This window comes from Phyllobates terribilis, unplaced genomic scaffold (genome assembly GCF_046119375.1).
Source record: "Phyllobates terribilis strain yellow unplaced genomic scaffold, ASM4611937v1 Scaffold_5__5_contigs__length_657084704, whole genome shotgun sequence".
NCBI classification, from domain to species: Eukaryota; Metazoa; Chordata; class Amphibia; order Anura; family Dendrobatidae; genus Phyllobates; species Phyllobates terribilis.
The window spans coordinates 213,113,367-213,133,888 of NW_027362765.1; the positions used below are offsets into that span (position 1 = coordinate 213,113,367).

General features: G+C 47.9%; 1 protein-coding gene across 2 annotated transcripts in view; it reads right to left on the reverse strand.

Moving 5' to 3' along the window:
• Window positions 1-13,330, reverse strand: part of NCOA6 (nuclear receptor coactivator 6) — a 42,076-nt gene extending 28,746 nt beyond the window's left edge. For both annotated transcript variants that reach the window (XM_073683778.1, XM_073683777.1), the window contains exons 1-7: window positions 13,146-13,330; window positions 10,136-10,253; window positions 9,787-10,039; window positions 6,907-7,062; window positions 4,462-4,584; window positions 3,906-4,037; window positions 2,316-3,107 (exon numbers count right to left, since the gene is read on the reverse strand). In XM_073683778.1, coding sequence (XP_073539879.1) covers window positions 2,316-3,107; window positions 3,906-4,037; window positions 4,462-4,584; window positions 6,907-7,062; window positions 9,787-10,009 — 1,426 coding nt within the window. In that variant the 5' untranslated portion in view covers window positions 10,010-10,039; window positions 10,136-10,253; window positions 13,146-13,330. The remainder of the gene's footprint in view (window positions 1-2,315; window positions 3,108-3,905; window positions 4,038-4,461; window positions 4,585-6,906; window positions 7,063-9,786; window positions 10,040-10,135; window positions 10,254-13,145) is intronic.
• Window positions 13,331-20,522: the final 7,192 nt, after the last annotated feature.

The window sequence follows — 20,522 nt, forward strand, 5'->3', positions numbered from 1 at the left end:
CTTTAAGAAGTTAAGGTCAGTCAGTCCGAAAAATTGGGAAAACTTTGAAAGTGTGCCCAAGTGCAGTTGCAAAAACCATCAAGCGCTACAAAGAAACTGGCTCACATGAGGACCGTCCCAGGAAAGGAAGACCAAGAGTCACCTCTGATTCTGAGGATAAGTTTATCCGAGTCACCAGCCTCAGAAATCGCAGGTTAACAGCAGCTCAGATTAGAGACCAGGTCAATGCCACACAGAGTTCTAGCAGCAGACACATCTCTACAACAACTGTTAAGAGGAGACTTTGTGCAGCAGGCCTTCATGGTAAAATAGCTGCTAGGAAACCACTAAGGACAGGCAACAAGCAGAAGAGACTTGTTTGGGCTAAAGAACACAAGGAATGGACATTAGACCAGTGGAAATCTGTGCTTTGGTCTGATGAGTCCAAATTTGAGATCTTTGGTTCCAACCACTGTGTCTTTGTGCGACGCAGAAAAGGTGAAAGGATAGACTCTACATGCCTGGTTCCCACCGTGAAGCAAGGAGGAGGAGGTGTGATGGTGTGGGGGTGCTTTGCTGGTGACACTGTTGGGGATTTATTCAAAATTGAAGGCATACTGAACCAGCATGGCAGCCACAGCATCTTGCAGTGGCATGCTATTCCATCCAGTTTGCGTTTAGTTGGACCATCATTTATTTTTCAACAGGACAATGACCCCAAACACACCTCCAGGCTGTGTAAGGGCTATTTGACCAAGAAGGAGAGTGATGGGGTGCTACGCCAGATGATCTGGCCTCCACAGTCACCAGACCTGAACAGAATCGAGATGGTTTGGGGTGAGCTTCACCGCAGAGTGAAGGCAAAAGGGCCAACAAGTGCTAAGCATCTCTGGGAACGCCTTCAAGATTGTTGGAAGACCATTTCCGGTGACTACCTCTTGAAGCTCATCAAGAGAATGCCAAGAGTGTGCAAAGCAGTCGTCAAAGCAAAAGGTGGCTACTTTGAAGAACCTAGAATATAAGACATATTTTCAGTTGTTTCACACTTTTTTGTTAAGTATATAATTCCACATGTGTTAATTCATAGTTTTGATGCCTTCAGTGTGAATGTACAATTTTCATAGTCATGAAAATACAGAAAAATCTTTAAATGAGGTGTGTCCAAACTTTTGGTCTGTACTGTAGATACTGATTTTCAAAGCAGTCAGTATCTAAAAAACATTAATTTATATACCAATTATTCAATGGAAGCACGACTCCATCTTGCTGTTGGAACGGCTTCTCACTGATTCCTCAGCACCATAGATGTATCTAATGCACACGAGGAGGGAACAGGAAGCCTGTTGCTGCCGGGGGACAGTGTCCCTGCCTCTCCTCAGTATCTTCACTTTCCATGACCTTCACATTGATCTTCACGCTGATTGGTGTAAGAACACAGTGATCAGAGCAGTCAAGGACACCTGAAGAACTTCTGAGAGGCAGGAAATACTGATACAGCACTGACTTCTGATGACTCTTCTTCAGAAGCCATGTCCTCAGCAGCCGTGCACATCATTCCCTTTGCATTAAGCAGTAAGATACTGTACCCACGGCTGCAGGGGAAATCTCTTCAGAAGAGTCACCAGAAGTACTGTATCAGTGCTCCCTGCCTCTCTGCAGTGCTTCATGTGTCCATCACTGTTTTACTGCCCTCAACTCTGATCGCTGTGAGAACATGATCAGAGCAGTGTTACATTCATGGACTGTGAAGATACAGAGGAGAGGTTGGGAACATTGTCCCCTAGCAGCAGCTTCACGCCACAGCCCTGAGCATGATCACTCTGCTTTAAAGGGGATATCTGGAACTTTAAAAAAAAAAAAAGTCATGTGGTTGCTATCAGAGGCAACTACCTGTCTGTTGTACCCGGCGCCGGCCATTGACCGCTCCTAACAGAGATTCACCTGATCCCTGTCAGAGCAGCGGTTTATCTTCCTGTTGACAGAGCGGGACTACTGGCATCATGCTGAGTAACAACTGGTTTTCTCCAATTAGGCAGCAGAGAGCAGCTGTCAATCAGCATGACACCAGTAGTAGTATTATAGGGGTTGTCTGTTTTCTATTTATATTGGTCCATGTGCTTGAAATATAGCTGTATTTTTAAGAACACAATACATTTTCTTATAGGACAAATGCAACGCATTTCACATTCCTTCACCCAAATGTGGGCTACTTATTTTTACTCTACTGCTGAAGAAAAATATAGGTAAATTTACACAGAACAATGACCCTTCTCTAAATGGCACAAATCAGTTTTTGTCATTTTAAGAACTATATACACCATTAGGTAATCACGTACCTGTGTGAATATTTTGTGGACCCTGATTCTGCTGCATCATAAAGTTTCCTGCTGTGCTTCCCTGTGGCATCATGCGCCCTGGAGAGCTTACAGGCTGTTGCTGAAACCCCTGAGGCAATGTGCCGCCCTGTCCTGCCCGTGGTCCCATGGCTTGCTGTTGTGTTTGGTTCACTGTAGGGGATGAGGCAGGAGAGCTTTGCTGAAAGGAGGAAGGAGATGAGGCAGGAGACTTGGAAAGATGAGGCTGCTGCAATGGAGTGAGCACCCTTGGAGGTGCTCCCTGCATTGGTTTCATTGGAGGTGAGCTGAACTGATTTGAATTGGCCATGGTAGGGAAATTAGAGTGAACTTGTGATGCCTGCTGGCTGCCAAATGGGTATGGAGGTGGGGGGTGAGAAGGTGTTTGTCCTGTGGACAGTGATGGCCTTGGTGGAAACTGCTGTTGTTGCTGTAATGGACCTCCACCCAGACCAGATTTCTTCCACTGTTGGTTGGAGGCCACGGTCCCCATACTTGCTTGTGCTGGAGGAGGCTGCAGAGCTCCTGATGCTAGCTGATTCCAGCCTGGGGGCACAGGAACTTGTGCAGGGGTTGCGAAAGCAGGACGAAGGCCTTGAGTTACTTGCTGATGTTGGGGCAGACGAGTCTGCTGCTGAAACTGTTGAAAGTTGGCTGGATTGACTGGCCGATTACCAACACCACCCTGCATGGGGAGCATCTGGGGAGCCATGGAACTGGAGGGGTGACTCTGTGGCTGTGCATTTAAACCAGGCACAAAGGGATCCATAATATCTAACAAAAGAAACACATATAAGCACATTACCACCTATGGGACATTGACTGGTAAGAAAAAACAATACAATCCTTAGGAAAAATGAATACATTATTTCCTTCCAAAAATAACCATCAATAAATTAAATCAACACCTATGGAATTATATGGATAACCCATCAATTTAGATCACTTACTGGATGGGTTTCATCATGGTATAAAACTTTCAAGCTAAGGAAATGTACTTTAGTTTCCCAATGTATGTCAGTCTGTCTAGTTAGCATGGTGCTGCCAGCAAGCATTAAAATGGTATTTACATTGACGGCAGTGTGACCAGCGTTGGGGGGGTGACTTCTGGGCCCTCTATAAAACAGCAGAACAAAGGCACCTTCTCTTTTCAAACTGTTTTTATTTGGTTTTCTCAAATTTGGAACTTTTTTTTATAACAGACACAATCAATAGTTTCCTTAGAATCAGGATTATTAGGTATACAAATATGTAACGGGAGACAAAAAAAAACATTTGGGGGAAAGTGGGCACAGAAATATATTAACAGGGTGTACACTTGAGGTGATATAAGTTTGTCAAAAAGGTGACCATGGATTAGGTAAGTGACAACCATAAGGTCAAGCCGCCTGCACTGTAAAGCAGCTTTTCCAGACATGCAGTTCGGGGGATCAATAGAGCGCTATCCGCAGCAGTGCAAAACCAAAATGCAATTACTACCCTAAACCATCAGACTGCTGAAAAATAACAGGTTGATCTAGGATTTTTCATTGTATGGTCTTTGAAAGTTTTATTTCATCTCATCCATTTTACCTTGGTGTGAAGGAGGCCGAGGAGTCCTGGGCTGGAGTTCATTGCTTACACCGGCAGCCATCATAGCTGATGAAACATGGGGACCCTGGGACATCATAGAGGTTGTTGCGGGGTTGTTCATTCTGATCAAGCCTGAACAGTCACAGACATAACAAAATTCACATTTTATAGGACGGTAACAATTAAGTCACCATTTAACCCATGTAAACATGACGCCGATCAGCTGTCAAATGAGCAAAACCCCATATTGTTTGGGTCTGATTGGGTAGCTCATGTGGGCCATTTAATCTTGGCTATATAACCAATTGGTGCTAGTTTATGGGCAGAAATAGGCCTTAATGCAAGTTAAAAGAAAACTATAGATGGGTGCTAGGTCTAGATTTCAGAGAAGGTAACACCTAAAAGTGTCACCTTTTGTGTGACTGACACCAACGCTCAAAAGCTGCAGCTATATACCACACATAGTAACTGACTAGCCAATATGTCTTCTGGAGCTAGGCGTGAGAAAAGGAGTCACCGGAGGCAATCATTATTGACCTAGTATAGCTAGACATACCTGCTCTATTCTGCACTGCAAAGCTGGGGTCAATCCTCATTGCATTACTTGCTGCCACCGGGCCGTTCATCCTCACCTCTTGAGATGGATTTTGGGGTAATACTAGGTTAATAGCCCCTTCTCCTGAAACGCAGTAGAAAAAAATTCCTTTAATCAGATGGGTAAAGCACATGGAAACCTCATGCTGATAACTGATAATTCTAAAAACCAACTTTGTCAGAATGTCAAAACATCAAAGCTTATCCTGTACAAACAGAAAATTGTTAAAAATGGCCTGGACATTAAAGGGAACACACCCAGAAAAGCTATACCTGCAGATACAGGTGCATCTCACTAAATTAGAATATCATCAAAAAGTTAATTTATTTCAGTTCTTCAATACAAAAAGTGAAACTCCTATATTATAGAGAGTCATTACAGAGTGATCTATTTCAAGTGTTTATTTCTGTTAATGTTGATGATTATGGCTTACAGCCAATGAAAACACAAAAGTCATTATCTCAGTAAATTAAAATAATTAACAAAAAACACCTGCAAAGGCTTCCTAAGCGTTTAAAAATGACCCTTAGTCTGTTTCAGTAGGTTCCACAATCATGGCGAAGACTGCTGACTTGACAGATGTCCAGAAGGCAGTCATTGACACACTCCACAAGGTCCCAGAGTTCCAACTTTAATTTGGAAATCAAGGTCCCAGAGTCTGGAGGAAGAGTGGAGAGGCCACAATCCAAGCTGCTTGAGGTCTAGTGTGAAGTTTCCACAATCAGTGGTGGTTTGGGGAGCCATGTCATCTGCTGGTGTAGGTTCACTGTGTTTTATCAAGATGAAAGTCAGCGCAGCCGTCTACCAGGAAATTTTAGAGCATTTCATGCTTCCCTCTGCCGACAAGCTTTTTGGAGATGGAAATTTCATTCTCCAGCAGGACTTGGCACCTGTCCACACTGCCAAAAGTACCAATACCTGGTTTAAAAACAACAGTATCACTGTGCTTGATTAGCCAGCAAACTCGCCTGACCTTAACCCCATAGAGAATCTATGGGGTATTGTCAAGAGGAAGATGAGAGACACCAGACCCAACAATGCAGACGAGCTGAAAGCTGCTATCAAAGCAACCTGGGCTTCCATAACACCTCAGCAGTGCCACAGGCTGATCACCTCCATGCCACACCGCATTGATGCAGTAATTGATGCAAAAGGAGCCCCGACCAAGTATTGTGTGCCTTTACTGAACATATATTTCAGTAGGCCAACATTTCGTATTTTAAAAAAAAAATTTCAAGATGTTGTTATAAAGTATTTTAATTTACTGAGATAATGACTTTTGTGTTTTCATTGGCTGTAAGCCATAATCATCAACATTAACAGAAATAAACACTGTAAATAGATCACTCTGTTTGTAATGACTCTATATAATATATGAGTTTCACTTTTTGTATTAAAAAACTGAAATAAATTAATTTTTTGCTGATATTTTAATTTAGTGAGATGCACCTGTATAGCGGCCATCTGCAGGTAAATAGTGTTTAAATCTTGTTTAGTTGACTTACTGGAGCAGTGGCTACAGGGAGAAAATGAAGAAATACACACACACTACAGAGTGGCAGAGCGGACTGTCAAAGTGCTGGGAGTGATTATATCGCGCTCACAGTATAGTGATCAGTGACTCATCGCTCCCTGCGCCTCCCCAATGACAAAGTGAGCGCTTGCAGGGAGAATAAAACTTCTTTTCCTCCTTGTAGCCACTGCACAGGGTTTAAACGCTATTTACCTGCAGATTGACCCTACATCTGCAGCTAAATAGCATTTTTTGGACGTCTCAGGATCCCTTTAAAACACATGTGGTGTTAAAAAGGTAGAGTAAATAAACCTAATCGATTGTAACCAAAGTAACAAAATTTCCCACTACAATCCCTTTCCTCACCATGGTTTCTGCAGTAAAGGTTTTCCAGTCACATACAATGGTTCATTTTAGCATGTTCAGGTGAACAAAGTGACGTTCACTATCCAGCACTGCATTACGAAAAGTGCACGTTCAGGTGTACGGAGCAATGCAACCAATGAAAAGGCTGTAGCCCCTTTAAACGGCTGATTGTGAAGGGTGCCAAGATTTGGAACCAAACCAATCTGGTATTCATATCCTAAGGCTAGGTCACTCATTTTAGAGACCTGGAAAACACGGATCTTTTTAGGCACATTCTAGTCCTGTTACTGCGCTCGTCCTTTACAGTACTTACAAATATCTGAAATGCTGACCATCGTATGTGATTTCCCTGTATGTACTGATGGGAATGATGCAAAATGTTGAGTGAAAAGACAAAAACCCTTTAATGCCTGTTTATAACTTCAATCTGCAAAAAAACTGAATTGGCAATTCCCTCCTAGCAAAATGCACAAGTTCAGGGTGCTGCATTGTACTGGCAAAGAAACAACCGCATGTCGACATTATACCTTCAATCTGGACAGACAGAATTCCTAGATCCCGCAGCTGTTGGTTGTTGCCTTGGGCAAGGAGGCGCAGGCGTTCAGCGGCCTCTCTGGGGATGTTGAAGGTGACTCGAACACTATTCCACGGCTCCACCTTTCTAAGCTTCAGCTGGTTGGAATCTACATAGCAAGCACAGTAAAACAACTCAATGGTACATCTATTACCAAACAGCAACAACATGAACACAACTGGAAAGATGCTCATACTAAGAGAAAGAATACAAGATAAAAGCAAAAACGTAGAATCCATACAATACCAAAAACATTTAAAGAGGTTGTCCACTACTTTTAGATTGATCATCAATGTCTGATCAGTCAGTCAGACACCCAGCACCCCGGCCGATCAGCTGTTATTGGTGACGGCAGCCGACCAGCCGAAAGTACTCACTTGCCAAGCTCATCCGTCATCTAGAAGTGGCCGAGGCTTGGTACTACACATTCAAATCAATAGGAGGCAGTTGAGGAGTACCCTGTGGCGGCCACTATCAGAAGATGGCCAGCTCTGCAAGTGGGTACTTCCGGCTGGCGCCGCCTACACCGATAACAGCTGATTGGTGGGGGTGTCGGATCACGGCCGATCAGACATTGATGACCTATCCCAAGGATAGGTTATCAATGTAAAAGTAGTGGACAACCTCTTTAATGAACATATATTTTCCTATTTTCTTTTCATTGAAAGATGTCACGTTTTTCGCATGTTGCTGTTAGAACATTATAACGTGCTCAGTTCTTCTTGTCAGTGAGCCATTAACAAATTAAAGCTATAGTATGTAAACAATGAATATATGAAATTGGAACTGCATTACTGCTGTAGAAAATATGTTAAAAAATGAAGGTACTTGCCGCAAATTGTCCAGTTTGTGTGAACCCAACGGCCCAATGTATGATTAAAAGAATATAGCTTAGATAGTAGTAACCCTAATATACAACCATAGAAAATACTGATACAATATGACCATAGAAAAAAAGATATATATTTTTAATAGAATAAAATTTGTAAATCTTATCATTAAGTACCGTATTTTTTGGACTATAAGACGCACCTAGGCTTTAGAGGTGGAAAATAGAAAAAATTTTAAGCAAAAAATGTGGTCACGATGCACTGTTAAGGGGGAGTGGGTCTGCTGCTGACACTGGTATTGGGGTAATGTCCCCCAATTCTGAAAATATCCCCCCATCCTGGTAGATATTGCCCCCCTTCCTATTATACGTGGCCCTCATCCTGGCACGCACGCCCCCCCTCGCATCCTCATCCTGGCACGCATGCCCCCCCCCCCTCGCATCCTCATCCTGGCACGCATGCCCCCCCCTCGCATCCTCATCCTGGCACGCATGCCCCCCCCCTCGCATCCTCATCCTGGCACGCATGCCCCCCCCTCGCATCCTCATCCTGGCACGAATGCCCCCCCTCGCATCCTCATCCTGGCACGCATGCCCCCCCCCTCGCATCCTCATCCTGGCACGCATGCCCCCCCCCTCGCATCCTCATCCTGGCACGCATGCCCCCCCCCTCGCATCCTCATCCCGGCACGCATGCCCCCCCCCTCGCATCCTCATCCTGGCACGCATGCCCCCCCCCTCGCATCCTCATCCTGGCACGCATGCCCCCCCCCTCGCATCCTCATCCTGGCACGCATGCCCCCCCCCTCGCATCCTCATCCTGGCACGCATGCCCCCCCCCCTCACAACCTCATCCTGGTACGCATGCCCCCCCTCATCCTCATCCTGGTATGCATGGCCCCCCTAATATCCATCACGCTGCACAAGAAAAAAAATAAACACTCCTACTCACCTCTCTTCTCTCTCCTCCAGCGTTGCGTCCTGTCTGTCCACACTGATCTCATGTGAGCCGCGCATGGAGTCACTGCCATGCGCGGCTCACAAGGGGAGATCAGCTGCCAGAAATCACTGCTCCCCACGCCGGGACTTCATGCTCCCTAATAGCCGGCACACAGCGTAGCCGCAGCAATGCTCCTGCTGCTGCCGGGCAATGGCGTGTGCCCGCTATTAAAGGAGGATGAATATTCAGTGCTCTCTCTCTCTCTCTCTATATCTATATCTATATACACACACACACACACACACACACACACACAAACATACACCCCCCCCCCCCCCCCCCAACATTCGGACTATAAGACGCACCCCCCATTTTCCTCCAAAATTTTGGAGGAAAAAAAATGCGTCTTATAGTCCGAAAAACATGGTAGGTTGTTTTGCTCTATGATACAACGGAAAAATTCTGAAGTTTGTTAAATAAATAAATAAAAAGCATTTTAGTTTCTATACTACAGTATTGATATATTGTGAAAATTGCGGTCTCTTATGAAGCTCAGCCTATGCTACACAGGAGTGCCAAGATGGAAAGCAGTAATACAGGAATAACCAACTGTAACCTACACAAGTATACAGCTTCAAACACATACACCCAAGAAAGAAAGAATAAAAAGCAGTGTTTTGGGGGACAGAGAGGGAGAGGGGTACAGAAAAGATGAGATAAGGGGAACCAGGAGTTTACAGATATTTTGCATTAGGTACATAATTAGGCTAGAAACAGACTAGTGATTGACAGATGCGGATGGATGTATGCTATTCACGAGTCCTAGATTTTGAGAAATGTAGCTCGCATGTCATTCAAGACACTCCTGGCAAGCTTTTCACGCTACGTTTTCTCTGAATAAGGGGAGTATTTTAAAGAAAAAAGTACCTGGTTGTAAGAGCCAAACTCTGATTCATGCACATGGTTTGGGCACCATAAATCTGATGACCAGTTCCCACTAATCTAGGATATTAAAATATTGAAAACTAAGCAACTAGGAGCACTAACAAGCTAAATGTTCTTACCCATGCTGATCAGATCGGGTACTCCTTGCAAAATTTTTTCTAGCTTACACTGTAGATCGATATCCCCTATGTCTCCTTTAAATGCTACAAAGATTGTGGAGCCGCTGTCTTCTGCTCTCAGCTCATCCTCAATCCCAGAGTCGATGTCACCTTCGTGATCGATTTCAGGAGAGAACGGTCTTTCTTGGGTGTCTCTTGGGTCAGGGCATTTTTCTGAGTCCATAGCTGTGTTTGTCACTCTCTCGCTCTGACTCTGTAATGGGAAGATGGGTAATAAAGAAAAAAACTAAATCTTGTGCCGTATAAAACATAGACCTCCATCTTTGTAGAGTAGCTATATTTCTATTACCGACACAGCTCCAAAGGTGAGCTCCGTCTACGTTTCTACATGGTGGTCTCTCTTCAGGAAGGAGGCAGCAGAAGACATCTTCAGTCAGATTTGCATGCTGGAGCTCCCCGATTGTGTCCTGGAAAACATGACGGCAATTCAAAAACGCGAATGACATATTTCCACTTCCAACAATTTATAACATATACGTCTCTTTACTGATGAAAGAGATAAGAAAAATGTAATGCACATACGTCAGCTGTAAAGCTACTCGGGAAAAGCACGAGTGGTGACTACAAGCTGGGACCGCAGCACATAGGGGGCCAAAATCACCCAAATGTCATAAAGCATGAGTATGCCAGCCATGTTACTTATGCAAGAGGTCATCAATCTCAGAGGTGGATTTCAGAGTCTCCATACGAAAGAGGATGACTTGCTGATAACTGGGAGTCTGACCACTAGGACCCCAGAAAACTCGAGATCCATATGTCCATTCCTAGAATCAGTGTGGCAACCATTTTTCTCATATGGCAAACTGATCCTCCAAGAAACACATCCTAAGTTTCTCCCATCCCTTAACCGTTAAAAAAAATATGGACAGCACTCAGATAACATCCAAGTACCATCCGTTATTTTGTCTGAGCTCATTTCCACAATTTGGATCAAAAGTAGACAAGTCTTTATGTGAAAATGCCCATAAACAATAAATGGATTTGTGTTCTGTAAACATCATCCATGAAAGACGGCTGCCAGATTGGGGCCCTATACTCAGTGAAGGGGTGGCTTCCTCGCCTCTAATGGCTGGAGTTCCCCGTTCGGGGGCCTTATGCACAAAGGCCACATGACAAATACTGCACCATCTGGAGCCCTGTACAGACGCACAAACTACACTACTGAGTTTTATTTTGAGTTTCTACTGACTTTTGGGGAAGAAAGTGGAATGGAATATTAAAATAGATGAAAAATGTGCAAAACTGTGGCCTCACATGGAGAAATAAAAATTTTCATAGGCAAAAATCAGCACATTATTGTGACTTCATGCTACAGAGAAAGTGAACAGATCGGAAGCCAGATAACGTGCATGAGGCCTAAGTGTTCAGAAGATCAGTCCTCAACAACCTCTATGGGAGGCCACCAACCAGAAGACATAAAGGAGGGGCATGCCATAGAGAAAATCAGAGTCTCCATAATCTATCATTAATAATGTCTAAGAGGTTATTCAGGAATTTACAAAAAATAGACCCAAAATAGCTCCAAAGCCACCTCCAAAAGGGACAGCAGCCCTTCATCTAATACACTCAGATCAGCCATTGAAGAGAACACCACTCATTTTGTGACAATGGCCCCTGTCCGAGGTATTAGGCAGTAGGTTTGTGATCAGATTTTGAGGAGGAGTAGTTAAAAAGCAGGAAAAAAGTGGAAAGAATAAGGATCTGAGTGACTTGTCCACTGCTAAAAGAAATAGGCACTGAAATATTCTAACTGGACAACAGAGCAAAGGGAGGAGATAGTCTGACTAATAAGTCAGGTTTTCTTGTGGACGGCCAGGTGGCGGGTGCATCACTTACATAGGGGAGAGAGGGCACCAGGAAGCAGACAAGCTGGTGGTGGTAGCGGCAACTTCAGGTACTGGCATTCATCAGGTCACCAATTTATGGCAGCGGTGTACCCTAATGGCATCCCCAATCAGCAGGATAGTGTGCCCCGCCACACCGCAAATATTATTCCCAGATCTTAACTCAATGGTGCATCTGTCACTTGTAAGACAGCTACACGCAATAACTAGGGGACTGGCAGAGCTGCCAACTGTGCACGCTTATCTTGTCCAGTCCCATAGACAGACAGGACGGTAGTGCACGTGTGTGACCACTGTCGTCTTTGAGGGTCCATACAACATGCATGATCAGCGACACTGCAGCGTGGACTGTGGGACTGATCGGTGCCCCATCACTGCGGTCCTTGAGGGTCCATATAACATGCATGATCAGTGACAGCTGCAGCGTGGACTGTGGGACTGATCGGTGCCCCATCACCGCGGTCCTTGAGGGTCCATATAACATGCATGATCAGTGACAGCTGCAGCGTGGACTGTGGGACTGATCGGTGCCCCATCACCACGGTCCTTGAGGGTCCATATAACATGCATGATCAGTGACAGCTGCAGCGTGGACTGTGGGACTGATCGGTGCCCCATCACCGCGGTCCTTGAGGGTCCATATAACATGCATGATCAGTGACAGCTGCAGCGTGGACTGTGGGACTGATCGGTGCCCCATCACCGCGGTCCTTGAGGGTCCATATAACATGCATGATCAGTGACAGCTGCAGCGTGGACTGTGGGACTGATCGGTGCCCCATCACCGCGGTCCTTGAGGGTCCATATAACATGCATGATCAGTGACAGCTGCAGCGTGGACTGTGGGACTGATCGGTGCCCCATCACCACGGTCCTTGAGGATTCATATAACATGCATGATCAGTGACAGCTGCAGCGTGGACTGTGGGACTGATCGGTGCCCCATCACCGCGGTCCAGAGAGCAGCACAGGCCTCAGCATCGGTACAACCCAGGTGGGCGTCAGCGCTAACCCCAGCGGGTCATCAGGACCACGACACCAGGCCAAGACCACAGACTCGCCAACCTCATCCGACACCGCACAAATCAAGCAGTCAACTCAGTGGCCACTTTTGAGATCAAGTAGCCAACTTCTTAAACTGTCAAATGTCAGGAATGACAGCACCTGCGATGTAATAACGAGCAAGGCTGTACATGGGGAGCGTGTGCAGCTCGCAGCCATAGCAGTGCACACTGTACGAGCACACAGGACACACGGCCGGCCCGTACCACCTGCACTGCTCACATGGGCGCAGGCTGCTCACTGGGCTATACACACAGCACACACGTAGTGTCCTCTGCACCGTGCAGCACACACAGTGCGCCCTCCCGTGACGGCGCCGTGCACAATATCATTCTCGGGACCCCACTCGCCCCCGCACTTGGCTCCGTTATTCCCCACAAGAGACACCCTCACCTATTACCGGACTCCAGGCTCCTTCCGCTCCCGGGAACAACGAAAAAACAGCGAGGCCCAGACTGTACCACTTCGCGCTCGAGAAGGGATTGCCGTGCCGCGAGCATTTCCATGAGAGGCAGAAATGGAAAGCAAAGCGCTGCTAGAACACCCCTACTAAAGTGGTACAGCTCTGCCGACCAATCAGAAGCCGGTTGGTTACGTCATCATAATTCGGCACAGGAACGGAGTGGGCGTGCCTTGTGCAGGAATGGGTGGAGCTGGGGACACTAATAAGTGAGCGTCTCCTGAGTGTACAGTCGTGACGTCATGTGCCGTGACCTCTGCCGGGGACACCGGGGGCGATCACCGGACGACAATGGCTGCAGACTCGTGTCCTGTACTGTTCTGGAGTGATGACATTGTAAAGTCACATTCAAGGGTATCGCCGTCTTCATCCAATAACTCCATTTTTAAAATAGCTTTAAAGGGGCTCGAGTGAACATCCATCATATTCATTAAAGGGGGTTTCCACTTTGAAACAATTGCCTAAATGTAAAACAACAAATAAATAGTACCACCCTTCAATGGATCTTCAACACTGCTTCCATCCTTGGTTTGGCTGCAGTGGTGATGTCATGCAGCCAATCACTGAGCTCTACAGGAGTGAAGCAGAGTGCGCTGTAGTTGTGATGTCACCAGTGTAAAAAAACAGACTGGAGCAGAAGTGAAGAGTTGGTTCTGGACCCAGGGAGAGTGAGTACTGTGCTTTTCCTTTTTTTTTTTTTTTTTTTACAAGTATCCAGTCTTTCGGGGACCTCTTTTTTCAAAATGGAAAACCCCTTTAACTGACCATCCACTTTGAAAAGCATCTCAAATCCTTCTTCATCAAAGCAAGACAGACTGCCTATGAAGAAGGACTGTCAGCACAGTGAGGTGTCAGGTTACACCTACTATCTTCTATGAAGGACTGTCAGCACAGTGAGGTGTCAGGTTACACCTACTATCTTCTATGAAGGACTGTCATCACAGTGAGGTGTCAGGTTACACCTACTATCTTCTATGAAGAAGGACTGTCAGCACAGTGAGGTGTCAGGTTACACCTATCTTCTATGAAGGACTGTCAGCACAGTGAGGTGTCAGGTTACACCTACTATCTTCTATGAAGAAGGACTGTCAGGTTACACCTTCTACTATCCTCTATGAAGACGAACTGCCAGCACAGTGAGGTGTCAGGTTACACCTTCCACTGTCCTCTATGAAGAAGGACTGTCAGCACAGTGAGGTGTCAGGTTACATCCTCTACTATCTTCCTATGATGAAGGACTGCCAGCACAGTGAGGTGTCAGGTTACACCTTCCACTGTCCTCTATGAAGAAGGACTGTCAGCACAGTGAGGTGTCAGGTTACATCCTCTACTATCTTCCTATGATGAAGGACTGCCAGCACAGTGAGGTGTCAGGTTACACCTTCCACTGTCCTCTATGAAGAAGGACTGCCAGCACAGTGAGGTGTCTGCAGTACAACCCACAGAAGTTGCTCAGGTAGTGCAGCTCATCCAGGATGGCACATCAATGCGAGCTGTGCAAGAAGGGTAGCTGTGTCCATCAGCGTAGTGTCCAGAGCATGGAGCAGATACCAGGAGACAGGCCAGTACACCAGGAGACATGGAGGAGGCTGTAGAAGGGCAAAAACCCAGCAGCTTTGTGCAAGGAGGAACAAGAGGAGCACTGCCAGAGCTCTGCAAAATGACCTCCAGCTGGCCACAAATGTGCATGTGTCTGCAAACTGTCAGAAACAGACTCCATGAGGGTGGTATGAGGGCCCGACGTCCACAAGTGGGTGTTCTCTTACAGCCCAACACCATGCAGGGCGATTGGCATTTGCCAGAGAACACCAAAATTGTCAGACTCCTCATTGGCACCCTGTGCATTGCACAGATAAGAGCAGGTTCACACTAAGCACGTGACAGAGTCTTGAGACGCCGTGGAGAGCGTTCTGCCTGCAACATCCTCCAGCATGACTGGTTTGGCAGTGGGTCATTAATGGTGCGGGGAGGCATTCCAACGGAGGGCCGGACAGCCCTCCATGTGCTAGACCGCGGTACCCTGACTGCCATTAGGTACCGGGATGAGATCCTCAGACCCCTTGTGAGACCATATGCAGGTGCAGTGGCATACCTCCCAACTTTTGAAAAACAGAAAGTTGGACACATCATGCGGCAGGCTTATCGGCCACGCCCATGGCCACACCCCAATCCACACCTATTTACTATTTCTTTCTCCCCCACCAGGAGGAGATATCAGAGGGGCGTTGGTAATGTGGGGCATTCAGCAGATGCCTGAGACTGCAGAGTGTAGACACAAATCCAGGACAGTTGGGACTAGATATGAGCGGATGGATACCCAAGTCTCTTGTCCAGCATCCTGGTCAGTGCTACCTGATACACCGGTGCTTTTGTAACTTCCGTGGCTACATGCTCCAGGTTATTGACTGGTCATCCAACCAGATCGCCCAGTGCGAGTCATCTTGCGTTCATAACTGTTTAAAAACTGCATGTCACGCCGTTAGCTTGCACGCCTTCTCAGCACCGTCCTACTCACTGAGTTCACTGCTCTGCTCCTCCCAGTGTCAGGCCATCACGCTAAACTGCCTCGTGCAGCACTCCCAGCACTATTGCATCCTCATGTGGCTGGAGTCTCCACATGGATATAGGGAGGCATGACCAGACTTTGCAAGAATTTAACCCTTCTGTGTCCTGCAGAGTTTTGTTTCCCTGGCCTATCCCCTGCCAACAGGGAATATATTAGGCAGCTCCACCCTCCACACTTTGCCTGAAGGTTCCTAGTTTCAGTGGGTCTCTAGTATCCTGTCAAGGTGCATTATAGTTTTGTCTCTCCTGTTACTAACCCGGCTTGTTTCCTCGTTTTGTCTGACCTCTCCACTTCTGACCCCAGCCTCGTATTTTGAACCTGTGCTGCCTGCCCGACTTTGAACTTTCTGACCACATCTCTATTTACGCCCTCTGTGCTTCGCATCTGTGTCTCTGACTTTTCAGTCAGCTGCTGCAGGTCCGGGAACTGCCCTGGAGTGGCACCTGGTGACTAGACCCTTCCAGAGTAAGCCCGGCCAGTGGTGCAGTGGGTCCACATCTACAGCCATCACACTCCGCTTTAACCAGCTACTCAGAAACTCTGCTCAGCATCTGCTGCCTCTAATATTCTTGTCTCCTATCAGAACTTCCCAGATGTGTTCACTAAGAATGGGGTCAAAGAGAACTACAGAAAAGACATGAGTGAGCCTGAGTGTGTCCTTGCTTCTGCTTCTTCGCTTTCTATCTCGCCATCTGCAGATCGTCCCCTGTCCCTTAAAAGTCCAAGAATCTTCTACAGTCAAAACGGTTCCTTCTTCTGATTCTGATCCAATCATGGAGTATGAAATCAACCAGGTTCTAGACTGTAAAATGACTTGTGGTCCTGAGGAGAAATGCTAAGTGACCAAAAAAGATATAGATGCTTCAATCCTGCTCGAAAAAATTTGTGTTAAACATTCTGTTTCATCTGTGAAGGATGGCACCAGAGAGATCCCACAGATCCCACTGCTGTCACCACATGTGACAAACCCGCACCTCGCCACCCTGCCTGACGTTACTATTACGTCAGAGGGATCATGCAGTATGGTCTCCCCACTTGCACCAGCGTGATGTTCCGCACCCCCTGGGGAGTCCACACGGGCCCAGGGAGGCACAGGGAGTGAGGGAAGGTGGCCCACGCAGCCGCTGACGTGGCACTACACTCACTCACAACCCTGAGAGGCCCCTTTCAGTAGCACCAGTAAAATAGAGCCCTTCCAGCCCGGTGGGACTGCCTCCAGTTCCTCGTTATAAATAAGCCCGGTCTGATATCTGTAACATCCCTGGCAGCGTGCTTGCATAGTGCACCACCTCCCACCATGCAAGACCGCAATCTTACCCATCAGTCCAGCCTGCAAACCTTGCTCCAGTTCATGCTGTGTGCATGTCTCTTGTCTGACTGCTTAGGGCGGCGGCCCGGTTACTTCCTGATTCTTATAGCTGCTGTGGGCGCACCCCTAATGCGTCTCCAGCCTATTGCTGTGAGTCACTGGATATTTAAACCCCCTCCACCCAGAAGGAGGTGCCTGAGCAACACTAACTATCAGTGTGCTCCTTGCCTCTGAGTTGCCAGGTCTTGTCCTGTATCTTGTCTGTTTCTGCCACCCTGGGGGCTGCATACCCTGGCCTGTTATCTCTGACTTCTGGTCTGTTCTGCCACCCTGGGGGCTGCATACCCTGGCCTGTTATCTCTGACTTCTAGTCTGTTTCCGCCACCCTTGGGGCTGTATACCCAGGCCTGTTATCTGTGACTTCTAGTCCATTTCCGCCACCCTGGGGGCTGTATACCCAGGCTCGTTCCTGTATCTCGTTGCAGTATCAGTTCCTGTCTGAACTGTCTCCTAGCCTGTTACCTGTTTGTCTCTATGTCCGTACCCTCCCTTTTCCTGCAGTGTCTGAACCTGCACCTAACTCCAACTCGTTGTCTCTGCACTTCTGTTTGTGAGTTTTGTGTCTACTCGCTACTTCATTGTAAGTACCTTGTGTGTATCTGGTTCTGCTTGTCCCTTTTCCCTTCCTCCGTATCTACCTCCTGTGTTCTAGCCATCTTCCTGTATTTTCCATGTGTTCCGGTGGTTCCGCTCTGCTCTGCCTTGTCCACCGCTCCGGCGGATCCTCTCTGCTCTGCCTTGTCCACCGCTCCGGCGGTTTCGCTCTGCTCTGCCTTGTCCACCGCACCTGCGGATTTGTTCTGCTCTGCTTGCTCACCGTGCCAGCAGTTTCTCTCTGCTCTGCCTTGCCCACCGCTCCGGCGGTTCCTCTCTGCTCTGCCTTGTCCACCGCAAATGCGGTTTCACTCTGCTCTGCCTTGTCCACTGCTCCGGCGGTTCCTCTCTGCTCTGCCTTGTCCACCGCTTCGGCGGTTTCGCTCTGCTCTGCCTTGTCCACCGCACCAGCGGTTTCGCTCCGCTCTGCTTGCTCACCGCTCCGGCGGTTTCGCTCTGCTCTGCCTTGTCCACCGCACCTGCGGTTCCGCTCTGCCTTGTCCTCCGCTCCGGCGGTTTCGCTTTACTCTGCTCGTCTACCGCATCTGCTGCTCTGTTCCTGTCTCCCAGTCTGTACTGGACCCTATCCAGCCTGCGCTCCAACCTGCTAGTACCTACCTGTCTGCACTCCAGCCGTACTTGCCAGTATCTCCCTGTCAAAAACGCCAGCCGTGCTTGCCAGTACCCACCTGTCCGCATACCAGCCGTGCTTGTCAGTACCCACCTGTCTGCATACCAGCCGTGCTTGCCAGTACCCACCTGTCTGCATACCAGCCGTGCTTACCAGTACTCCCCTGTCTGCATACCAGCCGTGCCTGCCAATACCCACCAGTCCGTATGCCAGTCTAACCTGCCTGTTCCTGCATTCCCCGGTGTGGGTCAACAGCTGTGACCGGGGTCTGACCTGGAGTAGCACTTGGTCCCTCTGCTCGGTTCCTCCTTGGTTCACGGAGTCGACTGAGCCGCCGTGCAAGCGTGGTCGGATCGGGTTGATACTTAGTTACGCCCCTCCAGGCACTCCTCGGTTCATGGTACAGTGGGATCACTAATCACGCTCACGCCAGTCAGTCCGGGCGTGAGCGTAACAATATCGGAATTATATCGGACCAGAAACCAGCGCCGGTAGCATGTGAAGTTAAAGCTGAGAACACGGATGTGTAAATTTGTGGATCGATATAAAAGAGCAGCCCATGGTTAAATTATATATCTAATCGCCTTAAGGGCACACTAGGCAAAACACAATATATGCAATGGTTATACATATACAATGGCCATATAAGCAAATACAAGTGAAGTACAAAAGATATAAGCCGATGAAACATGTCAGTTACCGGTTTGGTGTTCGACCATGTGAGCTGGGCTGCATCGGATTTCAGCTGGTTCCAATTCCTTCACGCATGTTACTCAACATTGTTCCCCCTTTATAATTCAACAGCATGCGAGACAAAGAGAGAGCACATAGCATTACACAAGCCTTCTAACCCCTTGGTCGGTCACTACCTGTTTGGCCCCCCGGGATGGTCCTAATCCCTATTCACCTGGATGTTTGTAGCTAAAATTCCCAAACCTATGAATAATCATAACTTCTCAATGGAAGTTCATAGGACAGCGGTTCTGGTGCCATCGGATCCGGCCGCTAATACCTAATTACCCAAAAGGGTAACTGAACCCAAATTTAGGGATGAGTTAAAACGTGACTTTTATTTACTCATTATAAAATAACCTGTGAACTAACATTTAAAACCACATCTGCATGTCAGAGTGATTCACCACTTATAAGAGACTAACAGTCTATTTATTGCTTGACCCAATTTCTACCTAACAGTATATAACCAGCATGACTGCAGTTCATGCTTTAACATTGATGAACAGCTGGGCCTATATTACTGGCACACTGGTACGCATAATGCCATTGTAGCATCGGCGCCTCTGCCCCCTGACAGGCAGAGACGCCCGTTCTTACCGCCGCGCTCCGGGTTCAGCGTCTTCCTGCCTTCCTGCTGCTGCTGCCGGCGCGCGCAGCTTCCCTAGCACTGTGCTTAGGTCGCGTGTACGCGTGCTCCCTCCCTCTTAAAGGGGCCACACGTGCCGTCCTAAGGAGTCCCCGGCCAATGGCCGGAGGACCTCTCATATAAAAGGCACCTCCTCCAAAATGGAGGTGCCCGTGCAAGGTTGTAGCTTTGTGTTCTAAACTCTGCTTTGGCCCTCAGGTCCCGCTGCTAGTCTACCAGTCTGCCAGCCTGACTACCAGTCCAGTCCGCCAGCCTGACTACCAGTCCAGTCCGCCAGCCTGACTACCAGTCCAGCCCGCCAGCCTGACTACCAGTCCAGTCCGCCAGCCTGACTACCAGTTCAGTCCGCCAGCCTGACTACCTGTCTCCGCCAGCCAAGTACACTCTCCAGCCCGACGGTCTGCCTACGGTCCAAACCCGCCAGTCTGTCTATGGGCCAGGCTTGCCTGCCTACCCGGAGAACGTACCAGTTACCTGCCGTGCCTACCAGCCAGCCTACCTGGAGGCTCCTGCCAGTTACCCGTGGTGTCTACCAGTCCGTCTACCCGGATCACCCGTCAGCCTGCCTGCCGTGCTCATCCGCTGTACCGGTCAGTCCCTGCTTTCTGACCCGTGGGAGTCACCTGCTCTCATACAAGGACTGGCCCAGAGTAGCACCTGGTCCCTCTGCTCGGTCCTTCCCTGGTTCACGGAGTCGATTGAGCCGCCGTGCGACCTTGGTCAGTCCGAGTTGATGCCTAGTCACGCACCTCTGGTCCCTCCTTGCACC